The sequence below is a fragment of the Lingula anatina genome, chromosome 1 (assembly GCF_051362555.1).
Source record: "Lingula anatina isolate TDL-2025a chromosome 1, LinAna3.0, whole genome shotgun sequence".
Taxonomy (NCBI): domain Eukaryota; kingdom Metazoa; phylum Brachiopoda; class Lingulata; order Lingulida; family Lingulidae; genus Lingula; species Lingula anatina.
Genome location: NC_141767.1, coordinates 34,221,689 through 34,237,313, shown reverse-complemented (window position 1 = coordinate 34,237,313; position 15,625 = coordinate 34,221,689). Strand labels below are relative to the sequence as shown.

General features: G+C 35.0%; 3 protein-coding genes across 3 annotated transcripts; 1 reads left to right on the top strand and 2 right to left on the bottom strand.

Moving 5' to 3' along the window:
• Positions 1 to 592: 592 nt before the first annotated feature.
• On the bottom strand, positions 593 to 8,081 carry LOC106160891 (ubiquitin carboxyl-terminal hydrolase 14-like). The gene is made up of 18 exons (XM_086999137.1): positions 7,891 to 8,081; positions 7,011 to 7,156; positions 6,871 to 6,903; positions 6,549 to 6,650; positions 6,213 to 6,316; positions 5,840 to 5,901; positions 5,452 to 5,582; positions 5,112 to 5,186; positions 4,670 to 4,740; positions 4,429 to 4,511; positions 3,609 to 3,640; positions 3,338 to 3,403; positions 3,074 to 3,166; positions 2,532 to 2,657; positions 2,124 to 2,205; positions 1,785 to 1,895; positions 1,380 to 1,454; positions 593 to 1,160 (listed from the first exon to the last, which is right to left on the bottom strand). The coding sequence occupies exons 1-18, from the start codon at positions 7,904 to 7,906 to the stop codon at positions 1,042 to 1,044; spliced, it is 1,527 nt and encodes a 508-aa protein (XP_086855263.1). The 5' UTR covers positions 7,907 to 8,081; the 3' UTR covers positions 593 to 1,041.
• Positions 8,082 to 9,090: 1,009 nt separating this feature from the next.
• LOC106152801 (protein TRC8 homolog) lies at positions 9,091 to 11,767 on the bottom strand. Its single transcript, XM_013526542.2, has 2 exons — positions 11,483 to 11,767; positions 9,091 to 11,187 (listed from the first exon to the last, which is right to left on the bottom strand). Exons 1-2 carry the CDS (start codon positions 11,637 to 11,639, stop codon positions 9,500 to 9,502), a joined length of 1,845 nt encoding a protein of 614 aa, XP_013381996.2. The 5' UTR covers positions 11,640 to 11,767; the 3' UTR covers positions 9,091 to 9,499.
• A 295-nt stretch (positions 11,768 to 12,062) lies between these two features.
• On the top strand, positions 12,063 to 15,449 carry LOC106152838 (RING finger protein 145). The gene is made up of 2 exons (XM_013526575.2): positions 12,063 to 12,325; positions 12,919 to 15,449. The coding sequence occupies exons 1-2, from the start codon at positions 12,142 to 12,144 to the stop codon at positions 14,646 to 14,648; spliced, it is 1,914 nt and encodes a 637-aa protein (XP_013382029.2). The 5' UTR covers positions 12,063 to 12,141; the 3' UTR covers positions 14,649 to 15,449.
• Positions 15,450 to 15,625: the final 176 nt, after the last annotated feature.

The following is a 15,625-nucleotide window of genomic DNA, read 5'->3' as shown; positions in this document are numbered from 1 at the left end:
ATCAGTATGATATGTATATTAATGTGAGCTATGGATCACTTTATGGTAAAACAAGAATATCTAGTTTTATTGCGGTCTGATGTTTATTATATGGTGCCAGACTGTAGTGACACCTAAATGTCTGCTAATAATTTTTTATCTCACTAAATTATATGGGAGCTTTTATAAGTGATAATCCTTACAGATATTGATGTTTAAGCAACAGTTATTTTCATTCATCTATTTATTTATCTGAAAACCTCTATCCATCAAAATTAAAGTTGTACCGAGTTTTAACATGTATCAGGAATTGATAAGGGATCAAGCTGCAACCTACATTCTTGAACAAAATGAAAGTAGCAAAATAATCATTTCAAGCACTTAGACCCAATGCAAACAACAGAGCAGAGTGAAAAGTCTTATTTTATGTTCTTTAAGGTAATTCTAGGTTTAATCAGATTTGTCAACCTTCATTTTTTAAGCTGCAGTCAAATCTGTCCCTGTACAAGATTTGGTAAAAATACTTATGGTGTCAAATAACCATATTGTCATAAGGCATTTTGTACATGAAAAGATTAACAATACGTGAAAAAAAAAAAAACTGACACATATGGCCAAATAAATATATTTATTTACAAATTTTAATTTTGTGAATTTGTCAACAGCATTCTCTTTGTCATCAAATTAGTGGCACAAATGTCAAACTTAGCCTTTTTCAGGAATCCAGTGTTCAAGCAATTTGATATTCAATCTAATGCCCGAAATGTAATGTCGAAAATGGTCTTGTCAGATAAAGGTCCAATTTTAACAAGATAACTTCATCACTGTCATACTGGCACTTTAAATCTCGGTTCCAAGTCAAATATTTAAAAGCTACATTCAGCACATATTTCAAGGTGCGACTTGCAGACTGACGTTTTAGTGGTTTAGGTAAAACCAGCAGCAAGACTGTATGCAACACAATGCATAGAAAAATCACATGAACAAAACATTAAACCAATTTACTATTTTGGCTGTAACTGTTAGAGGTCTTAAATCATTTTTGTCAGATCACTATCCAGTTTAGCTGCTGGTTTCCATTGGTTTTGCCTGTCCTTCACCTGCCCCCTCCTCAACCTCTTCCTCCTCAATTTCCAACACCCTGGGACCATATACAAGGAAGTACGCACAATGCCAGTCACCTAAAAATGACCAGAAAGTGAATTATTTAAAATTCGAATTTTTTATTCTTCTTTAATTGGTATGAATAACCTAGACCACATATCCATAAATTTGTATATATAAGGGATTTCTTAAATTTTAAAGGAGATATACTTTAAATATACTTGAAAACTACCAAGCCATTTAATTAACCGTAAGATATAAGACTGTCACAAACAAGATATGATAGCATTAAATACCTCCTCCAGAGAGTCTCAAGATGTCTTCAGATTCTACCACACTGACTTTGTCATCATCAAACATGAGCCATTCATCTGAAAATATAAGATGAAGTAATAATAATAATACTTATATGTAATACAAAAACAAATCATTCCTCATGAACTATGGTACTTTGTCCCACTCTTTGGAATGGAAAAGCCAAGTAACTGCTTGTAGTGATATAAGGGTAACAAGGTACTGTAGTATTAAATTAGAAAGACTGAAGGAAAAAATGCTGCTCCCTCATCACTGTGTGAAGTAGCTATGTGTGCCTGATCTTCAATTATACTTTCCAAAAGATTTGTTCAGATTAATGATAACTGGGGCTATAGTAGACTATAGGGCAACTACTTATGCAGAGTCTACTGTAGACCTAAACTGACCGGTGTCTTTTCTCCTGACCCAGGATACATAATGTCCACTGGAACTTGACCTGCCACGGTGGGTTAACACTGCCCTCAGCTTGTAGTAACCACTGTTGTTGGAACCAGTATCTAAAAATAAGTAAATAAATAAATAAAATTACTTATATCAGAAAGCAAAAAGATTTTTATCTTAAGCAGCCTGTTTATGAAACACATTACAATATGTACCCAAATATCAAATTAATTTCAATTTATGATTTGACACATGATATATGTACTGTAATCGCTTCATATATTTTTGAGTTTAAATGAGAGCATTAGTATCAGGTGCAGGACACTATGAAGGCGTATACTGACCATCCGGAAATGAAAATGGCTCCTTTCTAGTTTTCTTTTCAGGGACAGCAGGAGCATTTTTGACTCCTTTCTTGCCTTTGGACTGAAAGACAATGAGATTCACATTCTGAGTGAGAGAACGATATTTCAGTTTCAACAGTGTGCATTTCTCCTTAATAATTGATATCTCCAAAAATAAACAAGAAGACAAATAGAGCTCTTGAAAGATAATAATTTTCAATTTCAAGATGAGTATGTAATAAGATTTTCTGATCAAGTTTTGAGAACTGGAATAACTTTTGAAAAAAGGAATCTGTTGTAACAGGGTAATGCAATATGCAAAACATAAGGATAATTGCTGAATAACATGTAACTGTTTGTACTTTTTTTTTTTGGATAAAGGAAATTGTTAGGAGAAAATAGCCTTACCAAATTTGCTCTCTCCACATTTTTATCTTCCTCTTCCTTAAACTTTGTCCTCATTGGGACCAGCTTTTGCTGCAGTTCTTCAGTACACAGGTCAAAAAGGTCCAAAATTTCTGTGAATTTCACATCCTGTAAAAGGTGTAAGATTTCTTTGAATTTTATCATGTATTTTAAACACAGTGAGCACAGACAAGAGACAGATACAAGCTGAAGATACAGATCCAAGTAACAGACAAGAATGGAAGAGGGACATATGTTTGAAAAAGTCTAACCCTGTTTATTCAGGACTGAAGACCTGGAAAAACCGAAGATGATGATGATGATGATGAACAAAATTATTAACCCACTGCTTGAGAAATATTTCCTTATCTGTCGAATCTTAGCCCAAAAGTAATGATCCCCATTTCACAAGATTTACTTAATTCTGTGACTGATCTAATTCACTCCTACTATATATGCTCCAACTTGGATGAGGCATATATGAAGATGAAAGCAGAATGAATATGAAGTGGACGTCAATAGAAGTAGAAACAATGGGCACTTACTTTCAAAATTTTAGCATTGACAGCCTCCTTTTCCTTGTAAAAGAATCTAACAAACTGGATTGTTAAATAAGCTGGTAGACGACTAATTTTACTCTGGAAATGAAGAAAGGTTTGATATCTATAACCTTTGTTAAAATGTCAGGTGAAATCAGATTAATAAGCTATGTTATAAATGTATAATTCAATTTAATGAAAATTAATGTTAAAGTTCTTGCCATTACGGTTTTGAAAATGAAATACATCATTGCAAAAAAGTGTACTTACTGTTTTTTCATACTGTGCATCTCTACCTAGTGTGGGGGAATTTTTTGTTATATGTTCTTCAAGTCTCTGTAAAAAGAATGAAAAACTAAGGTAAGAAAAGAAAAAATATGATAATATTTACAAATACAATGTATAGACAAGGACACTGTTCAAATATACACAGCTTTATATTACTATATATTGTATTCCACATTCTAATGAGGCACAAATATAAGAACATTTATATAACTTTAAAATTTTCATTCGTGCAAAACATTTATCTTCTACTTACTGATTTCAAACCAGTTTGCAAATATTTAACATCTGAAATGAAAATGGAAAAGTATTAAATTTACAATCCATTTAAATTATAACAACCAAAATAAAAACAAGTGCATGAAAATCATTTACTGTATTCCATTATGAAAAGTTTTACATCTCATCTTTCTATCACCACCCTGAGCTTCAGAGCTGACTTGACACTAACCTTTTCACTGTAGCCTATCTCCATCGTGTCAAGTAACCTCTGACGAAAATAGTTTGACCTATTTTATATAAGCCAATCGAATCCATGTTTCAAAATTTTTCACCAAAGTTTGGTGAAAACGCTGATTGGTTGATCGTCAATCGGCAATCCTCGGCTGATTCCGCAAGCTCCATACTAACAACATAGTTATTGTCGAGTGCGGAGACATCCGAGTAGTTCCGAGTGGTTCCGAGTGCATAACCGTACACAAAGAAAGCATGGAGTATATCGGAATTGAAACCAGAGCAGTATGATGCCCTGCATCATTATCTACTGAGGGATGATGTATTTTGCGTGCTGCCCACAGGTTACGGCAAGTCCCTGATATTCAGCCTTATCTTTGATTGGTCCGGATTTGAACAAAGCGCGCTTTGACTCGTTCGCGTTCATTGGCTAGATCGTTCAATGAGTCATTGAGTGCGGGCTTTAAATTTGATTGGCGGGCGGCGGGAGCACTCGAATCTGGTCAGAGGTTACTTGACACGATGGAGATAGGCTACAGTGAAAAGGTTAGTGTCAAGTCAGCTCTGAAGCTCAGGGTGTCTATCACTTGATTTCCTCATCAACCACCCCAAACAAACCTTACCTTTTTCTATAAAGCAACTCAGTTGCAGTAGATTCTCTTTCATTATAGTTGGTGGCTCTTCTGGAGCCTCAACACATTTCATTCTGGTAAAAATTAAGGTTGACATAAACATCAAATTATACACCCTAACTAACTTACACAATAGTCAAATACAGAACAAACAAATTTGATAATGGGTTAATCAGTAATGTCCCTCAATAAAAAGAATGTTTTTCTGGGGTAATGCAATCAGAAAGGATACGTTGAAGTCATCTCCACTCCCATAAACTGGTCAATGAACCCCCTGGTGGGTGCTGGGGTGGAACCATCAACCTAAAACACATGGCAACTTGTGTTATCCTATTGATATATATATATTTCATCTACTAATTATTTTTAACATCTTTATTAGTCAGAGATGCAATATGACTCACTTAGGCATACTTGAGTACCTGTATGAACAGATTAGAGGCAATGTGTAGCTAAACATTTATGTGCAACAGAAGAAATACTGTTAACTGGAAAGGCTATCTATCATATATTGCACATCAAAAAACCTATATACATAAATACCTATATACATTGTATACTAATTAGAAATATATTTGAGAGAAATTAACTATACCATTCAGCATTACAATGCTGATAAAATTTGCAGAGGAGTAAAATTTCTACTGAAAATGCTTTCTAATGAGAGTACTTACTGGTGTAGAGTCTTCCAGGGCTGTCAGTTTTTGCTGGAGACATCTCACTATCAGTGTCCAACATTCATTGGCATCCTGTTTGAAAATAAAAATGTACCATATTTCATTACTGTTTTATTACACACGCACACAAAAGATAAATAAATAAATAAATAAATAAGTACACCATGCCAGTGCTTTTTTAAACAGAGCATTACTTCAATTGTTCCATGTTTTAACTTTAAAAAATATATTGATATCATACATTTTTAAAAAATCAAATTATGACATCTTCAGGTATATTTTGTTGATAAAACTTCAATATAAGGAAAATCTGAAAGAATTGTTTAAAAATTTGTACCTGCTGAGCCCAATTTCCATGTTCGCTTTCTTTCTCAGCAAACTGGGGGAACACCATCTGCAGTATGCTCAGCAGTATAAGGGGAGGAACTGTATTAGACTTGTCCATGGAGGCATACAGATCCCTCAGAGCTAAAACACACATATCATATATGAAAGTGATATTTAAGTATAAATTTTAACCTCTTTAGGGCTAAGGCTTTTATCAAATTTTCAAAGCTTTTGTTTAATTTTAATAATTTTCAGTGCTTTCAGTCAGTCGAGTTTGCCATGTTGGAAAATATAAGTAGAAGTTGTATATTATGCCTGCATATTCAATTCAATCAGTAATCATGCCCATCCAACAAGCCAGCATATATTTCAAATAAATTTAACAGATTCTTTCTAACCTGTTGTAACAGCATATGATGGGTTAAATACACCAGCTCCAACATTGGGATGACCAACAACTCTGAAATTGCAAAAGAAGCATATGGGACAAAACAAAATAAATTAAATAAAATCCTCATCAAAAAGGATTAAGAGATGCTCCTTGTCCATCATCAGCATTGTGTTGTACATTATGCCCTTCATGCTATTTATGGATTTATCATCACATTAATTTTGAGAGAAAGGTTGGCAGATGTGTTAATTTTACATCAATTAAAAAACTATCATTCGTTTGAAAGTGTGTGTTTGTGGTGTGGGTTTAATGTGTCATATTAACTGGACAAACCATTAGTGTTTAAAAACAAATAATAAAGTCTGCAAGTTGGTCATTACTTGTTAATAGCTTCTCTCAGCTCTGGCACTGCCTTCAGACACTGCACTGTGGCATTCATATAACAGGTATTTCCCAGGTTGTTCAACCCTGCTGGTAGCTCCATCTGAAATCAAGGAAAATGTTTGACTTCCAGATGAGAGAGAGAGAGGGAGAGAGAAGAATATGAAGCAGATCTTCCTCAAATTAAAAATCCGTTTAAAAAAATACTACAGAAAGCAACACTTCCAAATTCCAAGCATGCTTCCCTATATTTATGTATGCATTTCTTGAGTTTATATCACACCAAATAAAAGCAAACTATATGTGTTTGTATAAGACAAATGCATTCCACTTACAGCTGTAGCAAGCTGTTCTTCATTCATGTCCTCCATAAACACAGTCTTCTCTACTGGTTCCTGCAGTGCATCAGCAGTGCCCATCATCAGCAATGTAGCACCCTGGGAAAAGAAAAACCATTTATATTTATCAATTAAATCTTCCAGGTTAGTGCAATCACTGTTATTTTTTTTTTTTAATTATTCAGTTTTTATTCATATACCTCAATCCAGTCAGCTTATGCCTTAAAGATCATGACAGACTAATATGGATGTTTAAACTCAGATTACCAAATGATATTTTGCTAGTGCTTCTATTCTGAAATTACTATCAGTTACTTACATCTTTCAGCTTCATGTTCCCCCATTCTTCATCCTGCAATAGATAAATACAAGTGTTAATCAGATGGCTGTCATTAGCAGCTTGTTTAAGCAAAGCAAATATGTTTAATTTGAATCTATATAAGATTTTTAAAAACTCACCTTTAATACAGCTCCTTTCATCATAACCTTCTGTCTGTCAGGCTGAACTCCAGAGAGAGCAAACAACTGACTTTTGAACAAAAGAGGGGGCTCATCTGTATTACACTCAACATCTGTGAACTTCTCCTTGCCCCATTTCACATTCACTGAAAATGTATTTTGTGAACTATAAAAGCACACCTGATTATTTTGTGATAGCATTATGTTTGGGTTGAGGGAAATGACACACATTTCACATAATAGGGGTAAAAGAGTTGTTTTTCTCTCTAATACATTCTACAAATACAGGCAATATGCACATCAATTATGATAATAAGTGTTATTTTTCAATTCTCTTATATACGTATGTATATGTTAGCATGCCAGTAGCTGAGTACATTATTTCCAAACAAATCGGCCATGGCTATGAATAAATGAAACATTAGACTTTAAGGGCTTCACATCAGCAAAATTTCAATGGCAGATTGATTTCTAATATCAATCACTTTTAATTCTATAGTGTCATATGAGCTGAGCCTGTATAAATTGATTACAACTGTAAAGTCTGTATAAACTTTGATGTAAATTAAATGTAAAATACTGACCGCTAAAATTAATTTAATTGTCGAAATAAAAATCAGTATCTTTATAAATTGTCTGAGCTGTTATTTGTAGATCTAAGAAATCTTTTCGACAGCTCTAGATTGATAATTTATTCTGATTAGTGGATCCTTGACGGTCCTTGCATTGATTATTCTTCCAAAATCTCATGCCACAATGGACCAGACAAACTAAGGACTATCCGTTTTATAGTTTAAGAGTAATCAGTTACATTTAAGAGACAGACTGAATTTTTATTATCGATCTCTGTTAATAATAAATATAGTTGAGACTGTATTACCTTTGAATGTCGGCATTTTAAATCGAAGAAATCACGCTAGGCTGTCCACAATGAGTTTCAAAATCTTCGGTACAGGAAGTGATTAGTGTCTACATCCCAACGAAGTGCACTGCCGGCGAACCTCAGCTGGTCCCGTGCCACAGTTGGCACAGGAAGTTAGCCTCAGAAAGTCAAGATAAGGCCAGGGAAAATTGATAAGTTGGAAGCCAGCGGCATGAAAGATACATGATGTCTAACAGGCAAAGCGGCTAAATTTTAGGGCTGGGCAGCATTTTTTCTTTTCAGTGTCTATGTGTGTGTGTGTCTGTGTGTGTGTGTGTGTGTGTGTGTGTGGGGGGGGGGGGGGGTCAAACAATTAGCATTAAGTATTGCCTGGTGTCATTTTTCTTCTAGCCAAACCAATGACCAAGGCATTTTTCCATTTGAAAAATAAAAATAATTAATTTTTGAAAAATAACACACACACACACAAAAAAAAAAAAAAACTTAGCTGTAGTATAAACTAGTATTTGTTTACAAACATTTTGCTTGGCCTCATTTGCAATGACCAACATATACTGAGTATGATTGCATGTATGAAAAACAAATGATTTCAAATCTATACTTTTCTACAAATTAATAAGCTTTTGAAGCAATGCTTGAAACAGCATTTAACAGCTGTCATCTTGTTAGGTTCAGGATGTCAAATAGTTGACCTGATTTTGATATATTTTATTTTCTTTTGTTATAGTGTTTTATGATTATTTATCAAAGCAACAGCCAAGCATGCCTTACAGAAGTCAGAAAATTGCTTCGAGGCACAAGTGAGCATTAGTTATTTGAAAAACAAATGCCACACACTGTTTAACTGTACATAATTTTGTTTTTCTAATAGATTTCATTTTGAGGGAAGGATAAAATGATACATTTGAAAAAATTATCATATTGGTGCCAAACAAGCAAAAATATTATCAAAACATTTTTTAAATCCTGTGCTGCAGCCTACATGTATTAAAAAGTGTTATAAGTTCCTTTAGCAACATTGAACTATTATAAGACCTGTTTTTTATCAACATAACAATGTTTGCAGTTATTTTTTATTAACATGCTAACAATGTCAACTTTATAAACATCTGAAACAATGGTTGTAGTTTTTCAATAATCAAAACACATATAACAAAAATTCTTAATGGTGTAAATATTTTAATTTCAGTCTAAATATTTTTATATCATAAAATCCATATCACAACTCATAAATAGGGTTACATTTGCCTCATCTCAGACGTTACAATTTCATTGCATTACAGTGAAATATAAATCCATTCCTTTGAAAAATAGTAATTTTTGGCTTACTAGAATTCATTGTAAATCCAATGTGATGCTATATGTCACTGTTACATACACTACTCTTCAAAAAAAAAAAATGTCTAAGCCCATTTAATTTCCTCTCAGTATGCAATACTGGAGTTTAAATGCAGCAAGTTCACAGTGCTTTTTAAAATTACCCGCCAGTCTTTTTTCTTGCTGTTTCTGAGAATTATCACACAAAAATTAGTCACTATCAAATGGACAAAAATACCTTTCAGTCACGAAAAAAAAAAAGGTTCAAAAGGTGAAGTTCAGAGAGCATTCACTGAGGAACCGCATCCTGGCCTTCCTGCCCATCAGGTCTGTTCTCTTCAGTCTGAGTCCCTGTTGTCCTTTGCTCAGTATTATATATTACATTATGGCACAATGGACATTTTTCTTGAACATACAACCACTTTCTGAGACATAAACTATGGAAATAATGATTACACCTGGTAATTTTTGCATTGTTCAGCTCCTGATAGCAAATTGCACATACATCGTTGAAATTTTCTAACTGCTCTCTAGTTGCCTCAGGTAAGGAGTTAATTTTATTAACCGCAGTCCTTCTTTTCATAAAGGTGCTCCAACCCTCTTTGGCCTGTACCCAGATATTGAAATATGCATGAATGCACATCATAATTGCACGGATTGTACCACCAGACTCAAATGCCATAATCCAGGCACCATTGCAAAATAAAAAAATTCCAAATAAAAATTCAATTGTGCTGCCGGCAGACTTAATATAATATACATAGTCATCCAACTGTTCCCAGAAAGTATCCTGGTAGGCATCAAACATAAATAATGAATAAACCATCAATGTTATGACCACTTTAATCACAACCTCTACACAGAATGCTGTTACTGCCAACATCCATGTGCTAATACTATGAACACTCCACAGGTAAAACAGAAAGCAGGAAGGGATTATGACCAGAAAGGCACACATTGCTAATACCCGTACATGCCTATGTACAGCCATGTTTCTCTGTGCACTCAACGACATCATGAGTGGATTCACCATACTGTGAATAAAATGCAAAATGGCTGTGCCCAGCAAACAGAAATTCCGATAAAGTCGCTGAATTTTCTTTTCCGGTGATAAGCTGGTGAGTCCAGTTTGTAACGCCAGAATGAAAAACAGAATGGCAGAGACAGTTCCCATGCTGCGGTCCTCTTCATTGTCTGACTGAATGAGATAGGCCATAAATATTCCAATGTAATGTGTAATATAAGAGACACAGCTAGTCATCCCTAGCACTGCCACAATGGTTGCACAACCTCTGATTGTAACATCTTGAACAAGTTCATTTAAACTGTCTATAGCAAATGCAGAAGTGGAATCTTTGTTCTCTAGTAAAATAAGTTTTGTCATAAACTCTTGCAGCAGCATGCACAGCCAAAAGACTCTCAGCACTAAGGGAACTTGAAGACGAATCCAATGGTTTTCTAAGAAAATTTGCAGTCCAACATCTTTAATTGTGTTCTGAGCATTTTTAAAACTGACATATACAACACGTACAATAGAGCGTACATGCAGAGTTAAAAGGAAAGCTATTTCAAGTATCAATATCATAGCTGATACACCTGGGATCCACAGCAGAATTACCCTTGGAAATATGACAAGTCTTGCCACAGTGGGGGAAATAAGGATAAAATATATAATTCTGTTGTACCAAGGAAGAAGAACAGCAATTTCTCGTTTAACATGCCGTGGGATCATTCGCTGCCTGTTCCAAACATATGCAGCTGCTATTTGTAACATTATATTTCCTAGCAATGTCCTCCAGTTTCCAAGGATAACGTGATGCAATTGTTCATTGCGAAAGTCACGTGTGATTTCAGTGTTTATATAATTCCTGTTCCATGCAAGTGAACTATAAATTACAGCCAGTGATCCAATGTACGTATACGTGTTCAAAAGATGTTGTTTGCTCATAAAAAACAGCATTGCCGCCCCAATGAAAACTGAAAGTAAAAAGTGACACAGTAGCTATATGAGAAATATTACTTCACTCAATCTGTACAGTTTTGTATGACTATTCTAGAAATGATAAAAAGTCCATTATCATATTTACAACAATGCATTCAGAACATTTCAATTTGTAAGTAAAGTATATATATTAATACAGATGCTTAGTCTAAAGAAAATAACATTAGATTTAGATGCGATTTATCACAGTCATACTTATCAAATACATATATTTTAAGTTAAAAGAAACAGTGTCTACGTATTAAGTTTTAAAAGACGCCCAGCTCTTACCTGCGACTATTGCAAGAAAAAGAAAAGCAACATGATACCAATGAACATCAGCCGGTAACAAATACATAACGATCACACTCAAAACGCTATGGTTCAAAATCACATCTAACGTAAACAGAGGAGGGATTCGTAAAAACACCTCCAGTATTCGCGCCATTGTTTTCTGGTGTGGTGCACTTTAATATTTCTATCAATAACAGAAAACAGACTAAACTACACTTTTTTCGGTTGCCCTCCCATTCTGACCCTACTTTTACAACTTGTTGTGGTTCAGCTTCCGTATTCAGTCTGCGCAAGTCAACGATTAACTTTTACTCTCCCAATAATTGCCTCGCTTTGGTGTTTATTTTTTTACGTAGATATTCAACGTAAGCATTGAAAACGAGAAGCTCGCCAAGAGACGTCAACAGAAAAAACGTTCTTGCAGAATAACTACGCTTCATTCATTATTTTGTTATATCCCCGATGCGTAAAAGAATAACATAAAGTACCCTGCATTATTGCAAATAACTTCTTATTTTATTTATCATATTTAAGATACAGCCAACGTCTGCCCCAAACGCCTGCGCTAATTTTGCACGCGAACTCATCCGTCAAAAAGCAGTGTTGCAAGGCGCACATCCTGACATCTACAACTAGCTTGGTGTGTGTGGAAGAAGATGCCGATAGAGTCGGAGTTCTTGTTGACATGTGTGAATGTCATTTTAAGGGTTCCAGCTTTATACATTTATGAAATCTGGAGCAGAGATGAGTTTAGTGCAAATATTCAGAAGCAGCTGGGTGCTGACGAAGCAGCTGGTGAAGGTGAATTGGCGCCTGGCGCAGCGATGTTAGATCTTACGCGTGAGTAATTTTTTTGCCACAAGGTTTGCTACGTTCGTCTTTTGCTACAGCTTCGACGAAAGGCTTTAAATGTGGCAGGTGGAATGTCTGTTTACAAACCCTCACTCTAACCTGTATCAAATTTTTATATAATTTATGTCGGTTGCATCATTTTTCTTCTAAGAAACTTATTTGCTACATGTCTACATGTATAATAAAAAAAAAAAAACTGACAAATACAGGCATAGTTTACACGGAAATAGATGACGTGGACGAAAATATTTTGGACACTGTTTACCTTTGGTACATTAGTACAAAATATGTGTGAAATTAACCATGTCAATTCATTCCATATGGATGAAAAGACGGAGAGCAAAAGACCTCAGGTGTTTATCTAAATGTTAAGAATGAAATTCTCAGCATCTAGCAATATGGTTAAAATGATGATGACAAATTTTCAAGAATAATAACAAAAAAATAATAAAGCTTAATGCCCGTGTTCTTTCATTTCTCAATATGTATTGGTGTTTATGAATAAATGTCTAGTTATCCACATATTAGACAAACAGCTCTTAAACAATATTTATCTTATTTTGTATTTTGTTCATTTCCAGTGCCATGTCTTGCCCTTGCAATTGCATTCCTGCCTATAGAGAAACTGGTGGACTTCTACATGTATGTGATGAGTGCAATTCTGGTCATCATTTGTGCTGGCCTTTGCAAGGTGTATATAATGACAGAAATAGAAGACTTTGAGAAGAGTGGTGGCAGAAATGAAATCAACTTAATGAGACTGGGGATACACCTCAGTCTACAATGCTTGATCATATCAGTAATCACATATTTGCTGCATTTAAAACACTGGACCAGATTTACTCTTTTAGTGTATACGGTTCCCATTATAGCTAGACTGTGTTATGTCAATCCTTATACTCTTCTGAGCACTTGGGAATTTGGATGCACATATTCAGTAATTTTAGTCATCATATTGTTTATCAGCCACCTGAGCCAGATATTTGACGTGATCAATCAGGGTTTGCATGAGGCCAGTGTTGGACTGGCTGTATATGGCTGGTTAAGCTATATATTGATATTATGGAGAAAATTATCAATGCAAGTGCAGTTCTTGTTATTCTGGGTATCAATGTTCTTCTTTCGATTATACATCAATGCAAATACTCTTGACAACCCATTATTTGAGGACGGATGGCTGGACGGATGGCTTCTCATATTTTTGGCCAGCATTGGAGACTGTTGTGGCACTGCAGTCAGTGTGTTTGGCCTCTGCGTCACGGTTTCATATGCATCATATGCTACTCTGGCTGCCACCAAGCTGTATTTGCAAGGCTGGAATGGATTCACGGACGATCTGATGTTACACGGTGGATGGACAGAAGGATTTACAATGTTTCTGCTTGCCATGCAGACTGGCATCACTGAACTGAAGTCGGAAGAAAGAGCATTTTTGATGAGTATTGTATTGTTCATATTGGTCTCCTCTCTGTTGCAGTCCATGTATGAAATAACAGACCCCATTTTACTAGGCTTAAGCGCGTCACATAATAAGAGTTTAGTTAAACATGTTAAAGCGGTACTTCTCTGCACTTTTTTGTGGATCTTTCCATTGTTTATGACGTACATTATCTGTTCAGTGTTTGATGTTGACCTCTGGCTATTAGTGATAGTGTCCAGTTGTTTGCTGACCTCTGTCCAGGTTATAGGCTCCCTTGTTGTGTATTCATTATTTTTCTATGATGCTTTGCTTACTGAACCATGGGAAAAGCTAGACGATTACGTTTACTATGCCCGAGCAACTATAAGAGTGTTGGAATTTTTAGTTGCTGTATTTGTAGTGTTTTATGGCACAAAAGAATCTATATTTGGTCAGTGGAGCTGGATCAACAGTTCCATTCTTATTATTCACTTTTATTTCAATATATGGCAAAGAGCACAAGAAGGTTGGAGGAGCTTTTTACTCCGTAAGGAAGCTGTGACAAAAATTTTATCTCTCCCAGAAGCAACAGAGGAACAGTTAGCAGCCCATAATGACGTGTGCGCCATCTGCTACCAAGAACTGAAAACGGCGCGTATTACTCCTTGTCAGCATTATTTCCATGCTCTGTGCCTCCGCAAGTGGTTTTATGTTCAAAATAGGTGCCCCATGTGTCACACCACAATAACTATGCCAGGCGAAGGTACTGCCACTGAAGCAGAACAAGATGAAGAATTGCCCAATGAAGCTAATATACAGGATGATGTGGGAGATGATGTTCCCAGAAATGAGGAAGCTCGAGATGACATTCCTGCAAATGAGGAAGCTCCAGATCAGGATTTTATTGATTGATCCAGAACAAGAAAGCTTCTGTGGAATCAAATTACAATGGGCAGGAAGATTGTAGCAGTGTGTTCACAGTCAGGTTCAGAAAGGACACCAACTGAGAGCCAGAATTTGTACAAATAGTTCTTAAAAAAATTTTTTTTTAATGAATTTTAGGGTCTTGGATGTAAATGCAAGAATCTTGGCTCCCCCTTTAAATTTTTTATAATTTGCATAATTGGTTGTTGGTACAATTTATAGAAAGGAAATATGTAATATTCTAGATTCAGTTTCTGTTTTGACATATCCTTTGACATTTATATGCACCAAAGTTAAGGGATACTAAAGATGGATTTTTTAAAGTTGTGAAAATGGATGAGAGAGGTCATTGAACTGATTATTTTTATACCTGGTGCTTTTATTTATCGAAGCAAACTGTATTTTACATTTTTTTTAGCATTCTTAACAGAAAATGTTGCTGTGATTAGTTGAGTCCCACTAGGAGTGCTGCCAACATATTTTTACATGTGATTTGAAATTGGTGAAGAGAAGAGAAATGAAAAGATATGTTAGGATAAACTTAGAATTCGCTCAAAAGAAGTATTATTTTATCCCAGATTTTGTTGACATATGTTTGTGATTCTGTAAGGACTTACTTCATTCACCATAACCAATACTTCTCAGTAATTTCTTTCCCAAACAAAAAATAGCACTTATTGTTTAGAAAATTTCAGGGTTTCTTTAAATTTTGAAAAATACTAGCATTTTCATTTTATGGTGTACTTTTCCAGATGTGCTCTTTCGAATAAATATTTTTGTTAAGTATAATCATTCTGTCTTTGTGTGTTATATACATAGAATTTTTTTTTTTTTTTCGAAATTTCAGATTGGAAGAATCAAGGGGTGAAATTCAAGATACATGAGAAGGGAGAGTAAATTTTCTGTAAGGTGAATGTGAATTATTAGTACCAGTTTCACATCACAAAATTCATGTGCCCAAAACA